Below are 20452 nucleotides of genomic sequence, written 5' to 3' on the forward strand. Positions count from 1 at the left end.
ATTCGAAAACTGCACAGGAAATCATGCAAAAAATATATTTGTACAATTTGCAGTGCAGCTGAGCAGCAGTGACAAAGAAAGAACTGAAGTAGATTTGAACGCTTGAACAACTTGACTTGAAATTATTATGATTAACAAACCAAACCAAACGGAAACTTTAACTTTGTACTTTAAATCCCCCTCCAACCCGAAACTCTTTTTGTAGTTCTACTTTGTACATTTTCATTTCACGTTTTAAGTTTTAAGTTCGTTTTCAATGGGAGCTATTTCTGTATTTAGTTAGTATTTTGTCTTAAATTAAAGCTTTAAATGTTTTCTGTAAACTTTTCGTTGTACATGGCATGAGCAAACTAATCTAGATGTTTAACTAAAAACCACCCATTAAATGCAATATTAATTAATATTCCTTTATTTTATCATTTTTCCCCACCTGGAATTTAGTTCGACTGTGGCACATCCTTCGGAGCTGCCGCCCTCGCCTCACCAATGGGAATGACGGCAAAATGAGGCGATTGCTGCCTAAAATCGAAACAAAAGCAACACAGCCAAACGATAGACACTTGCCGCCGAGAACAAGGAGGAGAGGAGTCGATTCGCAGTCCAAAAATCCCTAGAAAACCATCCCCATCCAACCAAACCCAGAGATGATAACTCAGCCAGGAACAACTATTGAATAATTTTTAAGCGCCAAACGGCTTTTAAGTGGGCGTTTGTCTGTTTGAAAGTCAAAGCATTCCACCACCGAAATTAACTAAAACAAAACAAACAAATATGTAACGTAACTCAACGGAAACTAGTCTAAACAACAAAACTGTAGTTAAAGCAGCAACGGTATCGACGCAAACCAGCAAGTTTAAAGAAAACGAAAATATTAAAAAAAAAGAAATTAACGAGAGAGAGGGGGAGCAGCAGCAGAAAAACCTACGCACTAAACACAAAGCGTATTTAACAAATAACTATAATTTTTTGGCAACAAAGCAGACATTTTGTTGTGCTTGACATGAATTGGAAACGAAAATTCAATTAAAATAAACAACAACCGAAAATCGTTTTATGTTAAGCTCCTATTAAAACTATGTATATGTAAATTAATTAGCAACACACACAGACATCGTATTCATTATATACAAGTATGCTTAAATCTTAAATATATCGATATATATATTTAAAGTAAAATAGTAACAAAATGCACACAAATCCAAAATTTGTTTGCCAAAATTTACCTCAAGCGTTAGTCCTTTTCGTCCGCAAAAAGGATCAATTCACTTTCTGTTAGCTTACGACAAAAACATTTAATAATGCAATGTGTAGCTACAGTTAAATGTGTACTAAACGCTAAAAGAAAAACAAATTCTTTTGAAATTATGCAACTATTTTTATTTACACAAACGTTTGAAGCTTCAATTTTGAAACTGGTTTCTAGAAATATACTCTAAATGTAGCTGGCCACAAAAAAATGGTCAGCCCTAACTCATTAGGAAAAAGGAAAAATATTCGATGAAATAAGTTCAAAGTTTCAACTGTCGACTGAACAAAAATACAATATAAATTAATATATAAATATAAATTAAACAATTTCAACATAATTTAGTTACGACAATTTTCGCTTTGATAATAGTTTGTTAGGCTTTTTAATCATTAGTTTTATAAATGTAAACTATACAATAAACAAACCAACAAATGAAAAACCAACAAGTGGACGACGCACTGCCCCCAGTGAATGATTCGAGCGGATCGATGGATGGAAAGGAGGGAGTGATCCCATTTCTCCTTGGAGTCTCAAGGCGCCGCCCGAATCAATTCGATTTTAGTTATGTTTAATTTGCTCTTAGTTGATTACCATGTAATATAGTTTAATTTTCGACTAACTACACCTCTGTCTCTCTCAATGCTCATCGCTATAGACTATAGCTAAGGTGCAGGACAGGATCGGTTATAGAGGATCAATTGCTAAGGCCTCGGCTGCCCAGAACATTAAATATGTTTAAGACTGAGTTTTCTCATTTGACGATGACGATTGATTGATTAAGGATATGCAATATATAATTCGCACTTCATTTATTTGAAACGACAAAATTTTGATGTAGACTAAGCACTTAAACGAAATTAAAAAAAAAAACGTATACCGTGTATGTGTATTTGAATGTCTTTTGTCTTCAATGTTTAGAGCAAAACAAATGCATGAATATTTAATCGAAAAACGATGATGGAGTAGAAGAAACTCTTGAAGAAATTTAAACTGAAGCTAAACTTAAACTTTTCTCTTCTTCGATTCTCTTAACTGTGCTGCTTTCTTATGTATGTAGTTATTAATTATAGCATTATATATATTGTCCAATATATATAGATGGATGGATTAGCGTAAAAACAAACAAACAAAAACAAAACAAAAACCAATATGAATTCAAAACTTTCACGGAGATCTCATAGCAAAAACAAAACGAAATGAAAGAAAAGAAAAGCATAAAGGCACCGAAATGCCAAGGCATTGTGCAGCAGAGTAGAGTTTCTTTTCAACTTTTGTTTATAACTAAAGTTTTTCTTAACCGTAAACATATAGAGTACAGATTGTTTTCCCCTCATTTGACCAGAGACAAACGCTCGAATTAAATTGACATCAGCATCGACATCAAAATCATTTACATCTCTAAGCACATACTCCCCGTAGTGGTACATATACAATACGACTACGCATACGGATAGTTAGTTTTCGTTCGGTTTAGACACCGTGTACATAGCATTATCTCCACACCCCCACCAATAATTAGCCCACATCTCTCTCCTTAGCTCAGTAAGACGGTTAGCTATTATGAGGTAATACGAGTACGATAAGTAATGGACATGTACATTATACTACACGAATAGCACAACCCCGATTGGAGCAGGTCTGAACTAAAACATAATGTAATTCACACAAGATATCGGCCCATATGGGCTGTATGATTTGAGGGCGACTGTGTAGCGCCTGTTTGAAATGAGTTCATAAGTTAAGATCAACTGTAATTGTAAACTGCATTAGTATTTGACTTGTAAACCGATTTTAAGGATCATTCTTAATTATATATACTAGATACGAATTACGCATTAATTTACGTTAAATGAGGATAATACGAAAAATTGTGTAAACTGTTTGTATAAAAAATAAGAACAAAACAAAAAAAGAAGAAAACGAATCCATTTTGTTTTATTTTTCGCATTACCTAAAGTGGATCCAACCCAACCCAATGCATTTGCTAATTAGAATTTATAGCCATGTAACACTGCAAGCCAGACAACTAGCACCCACTATATACGATATGTGTATGTATATTTATGGACAATATTTGAGATTAAAACACACACCACACCAACAATTCTTCAAGTTTGTATTAGAATACAGGTACAAAGACAGCATTCCATTGAAAGCGGATACCTAAGGAAGCCACGTATATTATAAACTTTGAATATGAACCAAATATGATGATGATGAGACTCTCGGAGGAGAGAAGTCTTTTGAAACCAGAATTGGTCAAGATTGGTAGAATAAAACATAAAAATGATTGCGCTCAGGTTATTAAATGTAAAAATTACAAAATACTCCTATATACATATATGAAATAATCCCAAATTCGCATAGCATATAAATAACCACATATATGTACGTTTAACATGTTTAACAAAAGGCTGTTTGTAGAAATTGTGACACAGTTTTTTTAACCCGAACCCACATCTAACCGACGATTAACCAACTCGATGTGTAAATGCAAAAAGGATAATTGAGCATCTTCGACTCCACAGTGAATGTAGTTCTAGTTGCTTACACTAACCAGACAGAAGCTGGCTGCTTTGTGCACTCCGAGATATTATGTAAATACTAAAGAAAATGATAAATATAGTAATCGTCGTACATAAATTTAGAGAAAACTTTGTGATTGCTTCTCATTGATGATGATGACATAACTGTTTCGTAGGACAACCTTAAGGCAGATATTTTTTCTTATAAGCAGCATGTAAAAACACTCGATACGCTAACCGACAAAAAGGCAAACGCTAAAATGTAGGACACTCCAAAATGTAGTTAACAAACACGATTTAAAACCATATAAAACACATCCTATAACCTCTAAAAATCGATGGCAAATGCTTAACCAAAAATATAATATACGAGTTATTGTATGTGTACGGGAAATTTGCTAAATGTTGTAAAAAGTATATTACTCGATTATAATGTAGCACTCGAAATGGAGTCTCTCCAATCATGTAGAAATCCTCATCCAGTAAAAGCACGCAACAAAGTTCCCTAATACTTTACACATAATTTGGTTTCCTTGACCCGCAAGCTAAATTAAACATGAAGTGTTTAACTGTATATATGTAATGTATTAACCACATTAACCGGATATACTAACTTAAAACGAAACTAAGACCCAAAACATACCTGTGTAGTGGTAAACGGGTCGGTGAGAATTGTAAATTACCAAATGCAATCCTTTCCCCAGGACGAAGTGAAGCTGCATAATTTACACGAAAATCGTAAAGACACACTAACCATTGTATTAACTAAACTAAACCACACTAAATAAAACCGCATTAGACTTACTAAACATTATTATAACGTAACTAAAAAAAAAAGAAAGAAATATGGAAGAAGAAAAACCGTAAACAAATGCTTTCAAACTAAATAAAGTTCTTTGGAATTACAATGCAAAAAAAAAAACCAAAAAGATAAGAAAAAAACGCAAGTGTTATTTATTATGGGTGGTGGTGATATTCCCTAGTTATATACCTTCTTATCCCAAAAACAAGACTCTTGGACGGTTTTTGTATCTGGCTTAAATCAAGCTTTCATATATTCAATATAGAAAGAAATTCAATCTTAATTCGTTTTTATGGCTCAACTTTTACAAAATCTACCCATCTCCAGGTGGGTAATATCAAATTTCAGATAAGCTTACATGTCTAAATGGGGAGCTGCTCCAGCTCTTACAATTGGCTTAGAAATTAAATTGGTTCTGCTTCAGTCTTAGACAAAGTTATGAAATGCCTTTGATGTAAATGTATGTACGAAAATAAAGGGAACTGCTTCACGTGAAATGGAAAATAAAGGGTGTGCCCAAATACTGATAACTAATCCTTGTTGCCGTAAATACTGTAGCTCTTCTCCACGAAGATCTGGATGGAACGCTTCACGTTCTGCTTGTGCGGCTCGGGCAGCTGTTCCAACTTGGGTAGGATTTTCATTAGGAAGCGGAAGTCGGGCGATAGATTTATGTTCGTCTCGATCTCCTCCGAATTCATTGTCAGCTCCGAATTCTCGGACTTTAGGATCTTGGTATTCTGAATTGGCAGTGGCATCTGGATGGATGAAGGCACTGAGCTTGGCGTGGACGTGATCTTTGCAAAGTTAGTTGGATTCTTTTTGGGCGGCAATGTTATATGTGGTCTGGGATTGTTAACTACCGGCTTGGCTTTAGCCACCACTGGAGCTGGTTTGATCTGCTTCTGTTCTTTGTCCTGTATGCGATTCAATAGCTCGGGCAGTAGTTTCTCCAAATGCTGGGTAAGATTGGCCTGCGGCTTGTCGGCCATAATCATTAGTTTCTTGCCCGCCACATCCTTATCCTGCTCCACAACCACGAACATCTTACGCTTCTTAGGCTGACCATTTGTCTCCAGACTCTGACCCTTCGTCTCATCCGATTTTTCGGTGATCACGTACAGTTTCCTCTTCTTGGCTTGACCGTTCTCCAAGCGGTTCAGTCCATTCTGGGAATCCTCTAAGGCTGATAGTGGTAACGAGGCTTCGTAGTCGGAGTTTATGGACAGCACATCGCTGGAGGCCGAGGAGCTAATGGAGTGGGAACGCTGTGGCATGGGCATAATGCCGGTGCTGGTCTTCTTGGCCTGATGTCTATTGGGGCTCTGCAAGAAAAGGTGGTTCAATAAAATACATTTATATATGTACATACAGTTTTAACCATATCTTTAGAATATTAAATTTAAAGAACGTCGAATGGTACTCGGAATTTTTAAAAGTTCTGGATCTGTCGCTATCCATTATAAAAAATTAAATTTTTACCGAAAAATAGCTTTGTAAGTATTTTTTAAGTCATGCTTGTATTTAATGTTGTTTAGAGTACCATTTAATGCGCAAATGATTTATTTCAATTGGTTAATAAATAACGAAAATTTCGTTATAAAGTCTAAAACATAATTTCTGTCTGAACTGAAGTTTAGCTTGGGTCAATTACCAACCCCTATGAAAGCTGAACTTTTGTTTTCTTTTGTGCTGCCACTCACCTCAACAAGTTCAATGGTGGTGCTGCTGGCCACCGCCGACTTGACAGCACCGCTCCCAGTTCCTGCACCTCCTCCTCCTGCTCCGGCTCCTGCAATGACGGAACCTCCAGCGCCATTAATGGGCAGCACAATGCCCTTGGAGGACGAGGACTTGCGCAGCGGCGTCATCTTGATGCGGGTTTTGGCCATCTCCTGGCGTTGGCTAAAGTGTCTGGAGCAGATGCGCAGCTTTTGGAGGCCGCCGAGTTGATCCACCAGTTTAGCGCTGACTCCAAAGTGACGCAGCCAATGATTGCAGCTGCACGTAAATAAGAAAAATAAGAAATAACGACTACTATTACTAACCACCGAAAGCTTAGTTCAGTACGCTTCTTTTGGAGGGAGAAAAAGCTTTTCACACATTTTCCCAGTTGTCGCAAAATGGAAAACATACCAATTATTGGGAGAAAAAGAGTCCACGAGCTTGTTGCGATCGGTTGTGCGGTTCTTTGTTTAATGATTAAACTGACAAAATGAAACTGCATTGGAGTTTCGTTCTGGTTCTTGCGACGCTTTCAAATTAGATCCGACTTTCGCTCTCCGCTCTCTTTATCGCTCTCTCTTGGAAAAGTTCTTGAAAAAGTTTTCGCTGCAATTAAGCTCTTTTTATGCTTCTTTTGCGAGTGCGAACGAGAAGCAGCGCTTTCGTACGCTCCTTCTCGCTCAGCGGAAGTTTCGCGGGGAATTGTTATTGTTTGTTGTTGCTGTTGCTTTTGCTGCAGCTTCTGCTCAACTTCCCCCTATTTTTGTTGTTGCTGCCGATGTGTGGAAGATGGGGGAATGCAGCTTATTTTCTTTTTGCCTTATGCTTATGGCTAGGCGAAACAACAACAACAATTAAGGCCTTTAGGGTGGACCGAATGCGAAATTATTGTGCAGGTCAGGGACAGCAAAATCACTTGCCTACCCATACCTTATTTAATCTAACTTGTTAGCTTAATTTACAAAACATACGTACAGCTGTTAGAAACTAACATTATTGTCATAATTAACTTTAAAATTTCATATCGTAATCTTGCAACTTTTTAAACGGAACTCAATGACTACAGTTAATTAAACTTAGTGAACTTCCAGTACATTCTTTAAATTGTCATTCTTATAAAAAAAAAAAACAAAGCTTTATTTTGATTTTGCTTATGAAAGTGACTTTGACTTTTTTGGTCTCAAAGTACATTTGGAGATAATACCGCCAAAAGGTAAAAGATTAGCTTTCCTTGATAATAAATAAAGCGTAACATTCTGGGGTTTCCTAAGAAAGAGAAAGAAAATGCCTAACAGTGGTTCACTCTAAACTCCATGGCCAATGCCAAGTAACTTTGGCAGACGGAACACTATTTTTTTTTGCGCACCAACTGCAGAAACTGGAGATGAAGAAGCGGCAAAGAAAAACACAAAATAACTTCACTTCACGGCCAGCAGAGCAGAGACCCACGCGCATTTGTTGCATTTACAGGAGTGCGTGAGAGCTATAAATAAATGGGAGTCGGAATCTGGGACCTATCCCCCGCCCACCCACTGCCCCGCCCACATCGGCATTATTGCATTTCTGATTGCTGCACTGCACACGTTCTTAGCCGCCATGGCATTGAGATATTCCTATGAAAATGATGCACTTCTATGCGAATCGAGAAAAAACAGAGAGAGAGACAGTGAAAGAGAGGGAGGGCGAGAGTTCAATGACCTTTGACTGCGAGTATCGGTATCGGTATCAGACGAAGAAGCGGAGCACCGAGCGGGGACCAAAGCTTTGGATTGTTATGGCTTTAATGGTATGGGATGTGGTGTTTAAAATAAAGAATGAGCACTTGTGATTCGCAACAAAAACAAGCTTCAGTGATCGAATCGATCGGAAAGCTCTCCGTAGGCTCTAAAAACAGGTTTAATGTGGTTCTTGGCAGGAACCTACATATGTATGTATGTATGTACATATATAATACTCACCGATCGGTATCGTGGACTGGAAAACGACGCAGCTCATTGGGCTTCACATCCTGGCAACCCATCAGGCAAATCCTGGAGGTAGATGGCAATACTGGTTCCGGCCCATTAGCGCTAGGATTTAGCGACACAGCCTGGCAAATCCGAAGAGTGGTTATCATATTGGTCATCTATTAAAGATTGTTTTAAAATTAGATAAAGTCACTCATTTAAATGTAAGCTTATTGATCATTATTATTTTATACCAAGAATTCGTATCGTTACATTTTAGATCTAGTTTAAGAAACAAAGAAAATAAGTACATACATATGTCTTATTTATTTTCATACACGCCATACTTAAGAATAAAAGAAAACCTAGAATGACCCCAAGAACTTTCGCTCTTGCAAATAAAAGCTTGCCTTGCTGCACGTTGAAAAGCACCAATAAGATGCACATCCACGGAAAAGCTTTTTTGGATAACTGGTGCTTGCTTTTCAAAGCCGCGTGGTCTTTTACAAAATACTATGAAATTAAATATAAACATATGTACTCCACATAGTCATTATTTACGTATGCTTATCTTAGGCAAACAGATACTTATGTACATAATAAACTTACCTGTCACACAAAGTCTCCTTTTCTCTGACCGGCAGTTCTGAGTTTAATAACCCCACTATAAGAACACTAGGTGAAAGCTTTCGGTTACGGAACTTTGAATGAAATTAGCGCCGGTTTAAGCGATCGCAGGTAGATACGATTAAATGAAAAGGGCTTCTATCTTCTAATTAGCGGTATGCTATGCGGCTCCGATTACGATTCTGTTACGTTCTGCATTCTATACTGCGCTACGTCACTCGTGGGCGCAGACTGTCGAAAGCTCCGCCTGCGTCACCCGAAGGCACCGCGCGAAGCTCGGTTTGGAGAGCGTCTCTCCAGCTTTGTCGAGCTTTGTGCCCATGCGTGCGAGATCTTCGCCGGAAAGCTCTGACCAATTCGAAATCAGGCTGAGATTTCAATCGCGCACAGTAAAAACTACCATTGAGGGACATTACAAAATAGGTATTTCTTTTATGATTTATTTTAATGAATCATATTTAAGATATTAAAGTATTTTAAGAAGAAAGTACTAAGCAATGAATCTGTATTACATCGACGAGAATACTTCAACTTCTATTTAATAATATGATGTCTGCGCACCTTTCAATTACGCAGCTTGTAATTGATTATATATAATGTATTTATTTATAATGCAATACTTAAATGCCAATTAACTCTAGTTTTATATGTTTTTCTAGAAATTAGCATTTAGATAGCATTTGCGCTTATCAATTTGTAGTGCCATAAATTTGCGACATAGCTAAGCCGCCAACTTTTCCATCCCATAATTAATTAAAAGTGTTAAAAGCTTTCCATAAATAAAGATACCAACAGCTGCAGGTGTTGCTTTGGGGCGTGCGTTCAAACGATTTTTGTACATTAATTACGGCCGCACAATTCGCGATTGGCAGCCTTCATTTGGATATTTAAAAGCCAATCAATTGGCGGTTCGACGAAGTCATAAATTTCAATGGGCGCTCATCAGCCGAAGGAGGCAAGCCCCTCGAAAAAAACAGAGGCGTCGAGCCGCAGATAAGCATCCACTTGTCACATCACTCATATTTCCAAGACGTCAATTTGCATTGTCTGTGGAAATTGCAGCCTGCAGCTTGCAGCTTCTTGCTGTCACATGCCAATTGACCCATTCGCCTGTTATGGCCAGGCCAGCCTCAATTTCTCAAGTGCTAAAGCAAATAAAACTTTAATGGCTAGTTTTACACTAGCCAAATTGTCAATTGTCGTGGCCAGTTGATTGCGTTTTACGACCGACAAACAGCAGCATAATTACGGATGGATGGACCTGCACTGTTTTTCCCAAGAACAAATGTGAAAACACAAACCACTGAGTGGGCCGCATTCGAAAACGCGCTCAGTCAGCATTTTAATTTCTGTCTGATTGAGCCGAATGACTCGAGCTGGCGATGAATGTAGAAGTAGAAGTGTTTGCCGGCGATGCCAGACGGCGATAATTCCCAAGGGGCCAGGCTTCATCATCGCTTGTGTGTGGTCTCGCTGTATCCGTCGGTCTGCCCGACAGCCGGGGGCAATCGTTAACTGGCAGCCGATTATGTGATTGGAATATTGACAATTAGACGGTTACAAATTGATTTACTTGTAATTTTTCTGGCGCCCCTGGGAGGGAAGCTGGCTCGTTAAAGCAATCTAATGAATGCTCCAAACAAATGGTGATCATTGTGAGGGGCTGAAAAAGTTTAAGTTGGAAAAAATTAATCGTTTTGCTGTATGAAATTGAGAAAAAAATCTTTGTCAGAAGTGGGATTCGAACCCACGCCTACAGAGTAGACTGCGACCTGAACGCAGCGCCTTAGACCACTCGGCCATCCTGACTCTTAAGAATTACAAGGCCAAATTTTGTTTTGGTTGGGGACCACATACTGAAACGGTTCATTCTCGAAACGGGAAAAAAGTATGTTTAGCACAAGTAAAAATAGCGTAATTGGTATTAAAAAAAATATGTATCTTTGATTTTGTTTAAAATTCAATAAAAAAGTATTGTCAGAAGTGGGATTCGAACCCACGCCTACAGAGTAGACTGCGACCTGAACGCAGCGCCTTAGACCACTCGGCCATCCTGACTGTTAAACTAACGAGTGCCAATTTCCAGTTTGATCATGGGAGAGTGTTTTCTTTATTTAATAACTGTAAAATAATTTAGATTTTAGAAATTTATATTTTTGTAGTCTAAAAAAATAAAATGAAAAAGTGGAAAAAAGTTCTTGTCAGAAGTGGGATTCGAACCCACGCCTACAGAGTAGACTGCGACCTGAACGCAGCGCCTTAGACCACTCGGCCATCCTGACAGTTATTGTTTGGATGCCAGAAGGCCAATCCGATTCGCTGGCATTGTACTGTGGCAACATTAAGTATACGCCGTGTATTACGAATGTTTGAAAATCACACTTAACACTTTGAACTTGCTGCCCACACTCGAATGCACTCCCGATGAATTATTATAATCGGCACCCCTGAGGCAAAGACAAATTGCCGCTCGTCGCGGCATGGAAAGGTGTGTACGGACAGACAAGACACGAAATCAACATGCAGGCGATGGAAATGATAATAAAAAGCAGGCGAAATCGGGTCAACGTCATACATCACACTGTGCAGATTGGCAAGTGTCACTTTTTTTATATATTTCGATTTGTTGCCCAACAAATGACAGGCAACAAAATGGCGATATTCATCGCAAAGGTTGCTGAGGGGGAGCTGACGATCGAAACGGGAGTAATTAAGTTGTAGTTTTTCGGTTAGCCAAACTGGCAAAATGTCAACTAGCCCAAAGTGCGGACCGCTTGACATTTCACACGCAGCTGCAGTTGCTGCCACTGTTTTCGTTGTTGCTATTTGTTTGTTTATTTTTTTATATGCAGCATTTACTGGTCGCACGCACTTTCAATGCATTTCAATTAGTTGGAGCCGCAGCACAGCCGCTCCACTTTGACTTTGAGTGGCCGTACTGGACTGGATATTTTCCATTTTTACAGACTGATGGCAGACACTTGATAGGCCCGAGCGTATGTTAATCGGCCAACTCGACCTGACAGCCCAAGTTAATTAAAGTTTTCGCTCCCAACAGCCACCCAGCGTACATAATTCCCATTAATTTGCTAGTTAGCAACGCAGCCACTGCAAAGACCACCTCAATTGCACTCGACTCATTATGATTAATGATCGGCGCGTACAAGAATTGTTTGAGGACCGCGGTGACCCACAAAAGGCGACACATTTTCCTGTGGCCAACTAGAAATAGAATTAGCAAATTGCCCGAATGTCAATCAAGCGTCATCAATCAAAATTTGTGCTACTGTCAACTCGATCACAATACAAATATAAATAAGCGCAGCCCAGCGGGCTGCAACAGTTGGGTGCAGCTGAAATATTTAACTGGAGGTTGTAAATTACCATAACAATTCTGAATTCGGTATTCTGGGGAGCGATGTAAGTGGGTCAACAGTGGAAAATCCCCTCCCGGCCAAAACCCCATGATATGTCAGCAGAGTTGTTAGCACAGCCGCACAAAGGTTAAACTGAGGCATTGAATGCTTTTCCAGCTTCGAGCTGATGCAAATGGAGTTTGGATTAAGTTAACACCCGATTACCTTGGGCCGTCTTTTCATAAGTTCTTTAGAGCAAATCATTTAATGAAGATATTGTCTAGTTTCCGAAGATTTAATCTGCTTTAGCACCAGGCATCTGTGGGCGGGGAAAAGTGTTTAATTCACGCTGATACCAAGTGACAAATGGCTATTCCACAACACTGGACAGCCAAACGACACGCGTTTATGGCCGCTTTGATTTATTGGGTTCTTTAATATAATTGCATTCATATTTAAATGGGGCTTTGAGCTGAACAGTTCAGTTTTATGGAAAGAAATCTTTAAGGTTGTCGCTTTCAAAAACTAAATGATTTATAAATCAATTATTATGAAGAACAAAACTAAAATGATGTATAAATTATAGAATTTGCCCATCCCACTTTTTATCGACTAATCTCTGTACAGTATGTTTCAATTAATATCCGAAGCCATATGAAAATCTCCCCATAATATTTTAATTAGAGTTCCATTGATACAACTCCGTCGAGACAAAGTCAATGCTCCTTTTCAAGTTCAAAGTCAAAAACACCAAAAAATAAATAAATACGTATATAAATTGAAGGAGGGGTCTAAACAAACTGAAGACTCTGTGGAGCATTAATCAATTGTGGCTCACTCTTCTTTTTGCCCTGGCTATTTTGTCGCGATACTTTTCTGCCAAATTTGAGCAAAGTTAATTAACAGGTTTCATTGTCTCGACTTTGGCGGCTCAGGCGAATACCATATTTTTGTATTTTTCCCATTCTGTTGCTCAGTTTTTTTACGATCGCAATAAAACAAATTATTGTGGGGGCGTGTTTGTTGTGGGAGGGGAAAAAAATACGAATTTGCATATATGTGTGTAGAATGGGCTGGGGAGTTGCAGGGGGTGAAGTCCAAAGAAAGCACCTGCAAACAAGTTGTAGAAAAAAGCCGGTTCCAACTGCTTGTCTTAAACACACTTAATTAAAGATGCAACTTGTGGTTCTTAAACATTTAAGTTCCAACAATAACCCACGCAGCCATGGCGGTACTCATTAAATGGGAATTCGCATTCACTTAAGGGCACTATTAAAATCTTAAAGTACTGTCGATTTATTTATTAGTTAATTTCTTACGAATGTATTAAAGTTCTCATTAATGAACGCATTACAAAATCAAGAAAATTAAGAATTTTTTCATTTATCTCTTTCCAAAAAATTTTTAAATACTAATGCGCTTATCCTTATCATTTTTAAGTTTTCTTATTAATTGTGGTCGTTTTGCATTGCACGTGCAGCGGTTTGAAATTAGAGAAAAAGAGACGGCGAACAGATAGAACTCTCCCACGCATAAAAAATTAAGAAATTCAAGCAAACAACAAACACGAACAAATTATTTCTCTCTCTCTTTGTTTCTCTGAGAGCGTTTCTGCGATCAGTGCTGCCAATTTTGTCGTAAATAATATCTGTCCTTATGTTAAGCTAATTTTGTGGTTATTATGTATTTTTACTTTATGTTTTGTTTATGAGCTTGCATTTAGCTTATTGATCTTCGGGTGTCACCAATATCCTTGTACTGAATACATGTAGCTACCGGACGTTGTTTCATTAGATCTAATTGATCTGCGAAAGAAGCCAATTGTGACGGGAAAAAAGCCAGGTTGGCAGCACTGCCCACGTTCACGATCTTCGTCTTCGCTCGCCGCTTTAAGCTCATTTCTGCTTCATTCCGCCTGCATTCGGCTGGCGGCAGCGTCGCAGTAAACATCGCGCGTGTAGAAGAGCGGCAAAAGCGGAGGTCGCGGTGTGTGTCTTTGTGTTTTCCATACTTTCCACTGCGGATTATAATAATAAACCGAAATGCGGGCTATAAAATGTGTTTAGTTATGTAGAAAGATTTTTAATTCCGAAGGAAACATCCAAGCAACCGGCAACGTGCAATTACGAAATTCTGTCTGTGACATGTGTGTTTGTGTGTGTGTGTGTTTGGTGCGTGCGCTTTTATTTTGGCTGCGCTTGCATGTGTGCGTCTATAAATAACAGAAATAACAAAAATAACAGCAACAACAGCAGCGGCAACAAAAGGCAAAAAACCAAAGAAGCGAAAAAGCTAAAAATGAAATATCAACAGCATAAAATGACGGGTTGATTGACTTGCAGGAATTTTGAAAACAAAAAAAAGCACGAAAATCCCACACTTTCGGGTAAACGCAGTTCTCAGCCTGCGATTATCGCAAATCCAGAAGCTACAGCTTCCGTTGTTTATCAAGAAACGCCAACGAATCGCCGTAGAAACGCACTCGAATCGCCCCAAAGTTGCACTCTCTGTAAGTTGAACATCCGAATTTAAAAGTAATTCAAAGCGGTATATTTGTAGATTCTTTCTATAAATCGAAGTTTTTCTTACTTTTAGTTTATTTTGATTACTAATTTCAAAGTACGCCCTCGCGATTTTGTATACATTTCCGTAGGCCGACCAATTTTTTCCTAAAATGGAATTTTCTATGACCGCAAACAAAAAAACAAAGAAGTTAGTCATTTACTGATTGTAAAACTAAAACTTTACATAATTACATAAGGAATGATCTCCAAACGTATTTCTTTATTTTGAAAAGTTATATTTAAAGCTCAATTTTATTTAATGTCAAAAATAATACATTTACCCTTAAACACACAACTTGAGGGATCTTAATTTTTTTCAATATAAACTAATGAGACGATTCCCAACAAAACAAAATTGTTTCTGTGCACTTAAGATTCTGTGTTTGTGTGTAACTGAGTGAACATAAAGGCGTTTTTCTGCAGAGTCATAAACTCCGAAATTGTATACATTTTGGGGATTTTTTGGCTTTTCTGCTCATACACACGTCAGTGCAACGCCTATAAAAACTCACATAAAAGTCAAGTCAATCAATGAAAGGGCAGCCAAATAAATTACCCACAAAAGAGTAAAACAACAAGTAATTTAAGCGTTAAACACAGACAGCGAAGGCGCCATGAATTATCGCCCTCCATTTTGGAGAAAAGTCTGCAATTAATTCGAGCAAAAAGTTTATTAAAATCGAATTAGTTTTCCACCAAAACTAAACAGATGACACCCACATAGTCTGAAAACAACGAGCCCCAATGGAGCCGCAAGTGCGGAATTTTGGCAATTCCGGGAAGCATACATATGGTCTATCCGCCTGATCCGCCGCCTGCGATCTTTCTCTCTTGGCCAAACAAATTGATTTGCGTATTCCCACATGTTTTTCCGTTATACATTTTCAATTTCCATTTCACTTGATTGAAGTTTTGGCCTTTTGCACATGTTTTTGTTTACGCCTTAGCCAGTACACCAACACACGCGCACATTTATTTAGATTCATACAATCGAATTGTTATTCTTGGCTGGGGCAACTAAAAACTGACCAAAATAACTTGAATAAATAAGCTATTTGATTAGATAGATAAATATAAAAAGGATAAAAAAAGTCTTGTCAGAAGTGGGATTCGAACCCACGCCTACAGAGTAGACTGCGACCTGAACGCAGCGCCTTAGACCACTCGGCCATCCTGACTATGAAAGTAACGAGAACCCGAAAACGCCGTGTAAAAATTCTAGTTATTTCCAGCGTATTCCTTTAATTATATAAATTAAGAGCATGTCTTTTTAGGTGTAAATATATTTAAGAAAGAATAAAAAAGAACAATTTTACAACTGCATTGTTCAACCTGCATAGTTTTTGAATTCAATATAGGAATAGGAAATGTCAATTAATTAATTGTTAATTAAATATAATTAACATTCTTGAACAACAAAAAAATCTTTGTCAGAAGTGGGATTCGAACCCACGCCTACAGAGTAGACTGCGACCTGAACGCAGCGCCTTAGACCACTCGGCCATCCTGACACATGGGATGAGCATACCAAATGCGCGTTTTCCATGGCGCTCGCTAATTCGTTCGCCCTTCATATGGTTCTGCTATAAAAAGTGGTTTACAAAAAACTGCCATAACTCTCGGCCTGATTTAACTGTGCGAGTTTTTATGCAAATTAACCAACTTTCTCACGAGAAATAAAACCGAGGAACATGCTTGTATTCGCTTATAATTGTGGACGTTAATTTGTTGGCATTACACAACCAATCGAGAGTTAAATAACAAGAACTGTGCAATTTTATGACGGAGTAATTGCGAATTAAATCGATTCGATCAGCTGCTTTGCGGTTGCACTTTGTACAAACGCCGACAACTGTTTACAAAGTCGCTTGCGTACAGATATATCTTATCTCTGGGTTTCGGGGTTGGGCTGGCGTACAAATCGCAGACAATCGCCGCCAACGAACAAAAGACAACGAGGCCTTTCAGAATACCTATATCTCTGCGGATTTCCCAAAAAGCGTAACTGGAAAAGAGGTCAAGACCCGTAGCATTCCTCGATTCGAGCCAAAAGCGAACTGGCTAATAATAATCCGGTTCAAGGGGGCGTGGCGCATCTTGGGAACGGAACTGGGGTACAAAAAACCGAACCCTTCTCATTAAGCGGCGTTCGTCTTTTGTTGTCTTTTAATATTTTGTATTATTTATTACTACTGCTCAAAGCTGCGCGCCGCGTAGTTCGCTTTTTCGTTGGGGAAATGGATATTTTAATGAGTTTGGCCAGCACTCGACGACAGTTTTTCCGCCGCTCACTGCTCATAGTGGGAAAAATTCCAATTAGATTTTGACACTGCCTCGAAAAGATACATTCGCTGGCGAAGAATAGACGGGCATTGTTTATGGCTTTCCTTTGACTCGATGCCGACATCTTCATACGCATATAGTACAGATAGATATGGCCATAGACAGATGTCTGAGTTTGCGAATGGACGTAATTTGCATTTGCGCATTTTTCCGCTAATTATTTGTTTATCGCAGGAAAATAACCAAATCGAAACGAAAAATGTAAAATCAAATCGAAAAATGTTTTGACAAGCGTCGAGAAATGATTTCTGCCATTGAACTTGTTGCCTTTCCCTTGCTGATATAGTTAAAATAAACAAATTACAGTGCACTCGAAGTGCCAGTGCGGAAAAAAGAAGCATACAAACAGACAGACAGCTAAAACTCAGTTTAGTTCCAAGGCAAGTCTCGCTTGATAAGTTATACTCATTTATAATCATCGAAATGGGTCAGCAGCACTGCTCAAGTCGAGCAACAATTGCGCACGCAATTTTTATTAATTTAGAATGCATCAAAAAACCATTAAACTGCGGAAAAATATACCCACAGACATGACAGCATTTTAGTAAGGTAGGTGGGGCATGCGAATTGGCTGAGGGCAATATAAGACTGACACAATTTAGTCAGCAAAGTGTTGGTTATGTTTGCATTTCTCTTCTTTGCCTTATTTGTTTGTAAACAAAGCAAGTCGCAGCTGACACAGTTGGATTGGATTCTGATTTCGATTCCAATTCTGATTTCCAGGGCAGGAGCTCAATGCCATTTGGCTGGGTCAGTTACTATATGCAAGAGAATATCGCCAAATCCACTGCGTCGACAAATTCGGAACGGGAATCAGCAGCATTTGTCGTACAAGGTCTGGACGGGTTGCCTTTCATCGCAGTTTTGACTGGTTATCTGAACTGGGAGGGTATTCGTGTGGTCATAAACCTGAATCTGGCTCTCTTTCAATAATAGCACACAAACCATTTGCTCACGGTCAAACGTTTGATGAATGACTTTGCATCGCAGTCATGTTCAGGCCGTGATAAGCTGGTTTGCGGCACGCCTAATGCACTTTAATGCCCCCATTGATTACCCAATATCATCCGAATGGAGGGAGCACCATCATACAACAACAAGATAGTGGACCAATTGTCAGCAGGGCGAGAGAAATTACTTGTGTAGGATTTAAGGGGCTTTTACCCCAACCAGCTTTACTATAACGATTTAAAATATGTGGTTTATGTGGTTTAAACAAAGAAATAAATTCTTAATTAACAAAGTTTTTTTAGATTCCAAAAAGGATTGTCAGAAGTGGGATTCGAACCCACGCCTACAGAGTAGACTGCGACCTGAACGCAGCGCCTTAGACCACTCGGCCATCCTGACCTGCAAGAATCGGTTGTCAAAATATCTTTCGCCGAAAAGAAAATCTTTTACCACAAAAAAATAAATAAAAAATAAATTTGTATTGCCATGCCTATAAAATAAATTTAATTTTTAGTTCAATGCCCTGCCTGCATCAGCGTCCATAGATAATGATCAATGCCCTCAAAAGTTCAAAGATCAGCTTTCGAGTTATGTGCTCCTTTAAGGCCTCCATGTGACTGCGAATTATAATTTCAAAATTATCCACACATTCCAAGGTGCAAAGGTGCAATGTTATGGACATATTGTCGGTCAATAGTACTCGGGAAAGCCTATAGAAGTCCATTAGAAACTGTTCCAGGTATTGAATGTTCTTTGTGCCAGCGATCTTTCTATATTTGTCGAATATTTCTTCTATATTTTCTGCGGTAATGGAAGTGTTTAATATTTCAAAAGAAGTATTTTGAGCATAGGGGTTATGCATATTTGAATATCTCCAATATCCCGGATCAGCTATGAATAAAAACTTACTGCAGATGCTGGACTCCATTTCTGAAAGAATCTTGACCACATTTTTATTAATCAAGTTATTGTGCAGTAGAACAAATTTCATGGTGAAATTTTTCAAATTGGGCAAATCCTTTTTTATTAAGTTGATCAAAATATCACAGATAAATACCTCCTTTTTTTGAACTTTTTCGTCCTCAAAGACTCCGAAGTAAATGATTAAATGGAAGCTTTCGAAAATGCCACAAAGACTAAATATTAGAGCACTGTACTTGTCGTGCAAAGATATTGTCTGAAATGTCAAGAAATACGGCTTCTTCTGACTTTCATCTGGAAACTTCTGGAGAATTTCCTGTGTAAACTTCATGTATTTATATTTTTTTATTTTGTGGTGGAGAGGTCTTTCGAACAGATCCTGGCACTTTTTCTGATCATCTTTTGTCAACTCGTTGAAGGATTTTAGGGTATTAATGAATAGCTTATCTTTCATTATAATAGTAATTTTAACACTCGGTATTTGGTATTTATTGAAAAGACAAAGCCAACTTCATTTATTTTTAAATTTGAAAGAAAAATTTCCTTTATATTTAATTTTTGAGATATTTTAATTAAATCTTTTCATTTTAGCTTTAAGTAAAAATTTCCTTTCCTTTTGTCAATTTATTTGCGACGCCGACGTATTACTGAAATTGACTTTGATGGCCTAGAATTGTTTATCATGGGCAGATGTCCGGCTCTTAGCTTCATGATCATGGGTGTGAATGTCAGGATGGGTTTCATCGGGAAGTGGGCTTGATAGTACATGAAGCCACGAGGCGTTGTGGCCAGGAAGATGGTGGTCCAGTTTGGGTACTTTAGAAGGTGCAGGGAGTGCGGGATGAACTTATGCAGTTGATCGGAGAAGAACGATAGGTTGACGAAGTACCTCCTCTTTTTTCGGGGGATGTTGTTTTCCACGTTGATCATATACCAATCCAATCCATAACTGTTTGACATACTGAGGGCAACTGGTTTTAATAAGGGCGCGATTTCTAAGAACTTGCGTTTTTTATCAGGGGAATCAGATGAATCCTTCGAAGGTGACTTCATAGTTTTCTGCTGGATGTCCATGCTTGCAGTTATTATTAGGTAAAATTTTCCTTTTCTTTTGTCAATTTATATGCAAGGCCTACTTAGTACTGAACTTGACCGCACGATTAATGGAAAAGAATTTAATCGAAAGCAAGTACGATAACTTTTTCCAGGGTGATGTATGCAGTATGTAGTTACAAAAATTTGAAAACCATTTATCATTGCCCAGATATTGACACGCCCCGTCAATATAAATAATTGCTAATTGCTAGCCATGATTAATGTCTGGCATCTTTTGGAGTTCGTTTGAAGAGCTACGGCTCCGAAAACATTCGACTCGCTCAATTTGCATAATTGCACTTTATTGTAAATCCGTGTGCAAATATGCAAGAAATTTGCAGCAGCTCT

General features: G+C 38.4%; 5 protein-coding genes and 6 non-coding genes across 20 annotated transcripts in view; 2 read left to right on the plus strand and 9 right to left on the minus strand.

The window, feature by feature from the left end:
* Positions 1 to 4006, plus strand: part of LOC6737197 (serine/threonine-protein kinase NLK) — a 74965-nt gene extending 70959 nt beyond the window's left edge. For all 6 annotated transcript variants that reach the window (XM_039293888.2, XM_039293891.2, XM_039293889.2 and 3 more), the window contains one exon: positions 442 to 4006. In XM_039293888.2, coding sequence (XP_039149822.1) covers positions 442 to 496 — 55 coding nt within the window. In that variant the 3' untranslated portion in view covers positions 497 to 4006. The remainder of the gene's footprint in view (positions 1 to 441) is intronic.
* A 791-nt stretch (positions 4007 to 4797) lies between these two features.
* LOC6737198 (DNA topoisomerase 3-alpha) lies at positions 4798 to 9099 on the minus strand. Of its 2 annotated transcripts, XM_016169977.3 has the most exons (4): positions 8857 to 9099; positions 8260 to 8426; positions 6280 to 6577; positions 4798 to 5901 (listed from the first exon to the last, which is right to left on the minus strand). In XM_016169977.3, exons 2-4 carry the CDS (start codon positions 8424 to 8426, stop codon positions 5107 to 5109), a joined length of 1260 nt encoding a protein of 419 aa, XP_016030902.1. In that variant the 5' UTR covers positions 8857 to 9099; the 3' UTR covers positions 4798 to 5106. The 2 variants fall into 2 exon arrangements, with proteins under 2 accessions (XP_016030902.1, XP_016030903.1); XM_016169978.3 differs by lacking the exons at positions 8260 to 8426; positions 8857 to 9099 and adding an exon at positions 6713 to 6856.
* A 1501-nt stretch (positions 9100 to 10600) lies between these two features.
* Positions 10601 to 10683, minus strand: Trnal-cag. Its single transcript has one exon. It is a non-coding gene; the product is annotated as a tRNA-Leu (tRNA).
* Positions 10684 to 10849: 166 nt separating this feature from the next.
* On the minus strand, positions 10850 to 10932 carry Trnal-cag. The gene has a single exon. It is a non-coding gene; the product is annotated as a tRNA-Leu (tRNA).
* Positions 10933 to 11073: 141 nt separating this feature from the next.
* On the minus strand, positions 11074 to 11156 carry Trnal-cag. The gene has a single exon. It is a non-coding gene; the product is annotated as a tRNA-Leu (tRNA).
* A 3007-nt stretch (positions 11157 to 14163) lies between these two features.
* LOC6737210 (NAD(+) hydrolase sarm1) overlaps positions 14164 to 20452 on the plus strand; it is a 52759-nt gene continuing 46470 nt past the window's right edge. For both annotated transcript variants that reach the window (XM_044923021.1, XM_044923020.1), the window contains exon 1: positions 14164 to 14216. The gene's annotated coding sequence lies outside the window, so the exon portion shown is untranslated. The remainder of the gene's footprint in view (positions 14217 to 20452) is intronic.
* On the minus strand, positions 15890 to 15972 carry Trnal-cag. The gene has a single exon. It is a non-coding gene; the product is annotated as a tRNA-Leu (tRNA).
* On the minus strand, positions 16223 to 16305 carry Trnal-cag. Its single transcript has one exon. It is a non-coding gene; the product is annotated as a tRNA-Leu (tRNA).
* Positions 18405 to 18487, minus strand: Trnal-cag. Its single transcript has one exon. It is a non-coding gene; the product is annotated as a tRNA-Leu (tRNA).
* Positions 18564 to 19550, minus strand: LOC27209255. Of its 3 annotated transcripts, XM_044923030.1 has the most exons (3): positions 19146 to 19550; positions 18998 to 19028; positions 18564 to 18889 (listed from the first exon to the last, which is right to left on the minus strand). In XM_044923030.1, exons 1-3 carry the CDS (start codon positions 19461 to 19463, stop codon positions 18621 to 18623), a joined length of 618 nt encoding a protein of 205 aa, XP_044778965.1. In that variant the 5' UTR covers positions 19464 to 19550; the 3' UTR covers positions 18564 to 18620. The 3 variants fall into 3 exon arrangements, with proteins under 3 accessions (XP_044778965.1, XP_044778963.1, XP_044778964.1); XM_044923028.1 differs by having other exon boundaries at positions 18998 to 19548; XM_044923029.1 differs by having other exon boundaries at positions 18564 to 19028; positions 19146 to 19546.
* On the minus strand, positions 19588 to 20125 carry LOC6737206. Its single transcript, XM_002084010.4, has one exon. It carries the CDS (start codon positions 20081 to 20083, stop codon positions 19634 to 19636), a length of 450 nt encoding a protein of 149 aa, XP_002084046.1. The 5' UTR covers positions 20084 to 20125; the 3' UTR covers positions 19588 to 19633.

Source organism: Drosophila simulans, chromosome 3L (assembly GCF_016746395.2).
Source record: "Drosophila simulans strain w501 chromosome 3L, Prin_Dsim_3.1, whole genome shotgun sequence".
In the NCBI taxonomy this organism is placed as follows: domain Eukaryota; kingdom Metazoa; phylum Arthropoda; class Insecta; order Diptera; family Drosophilidae; genus Drosophila; species Drosophila simulans.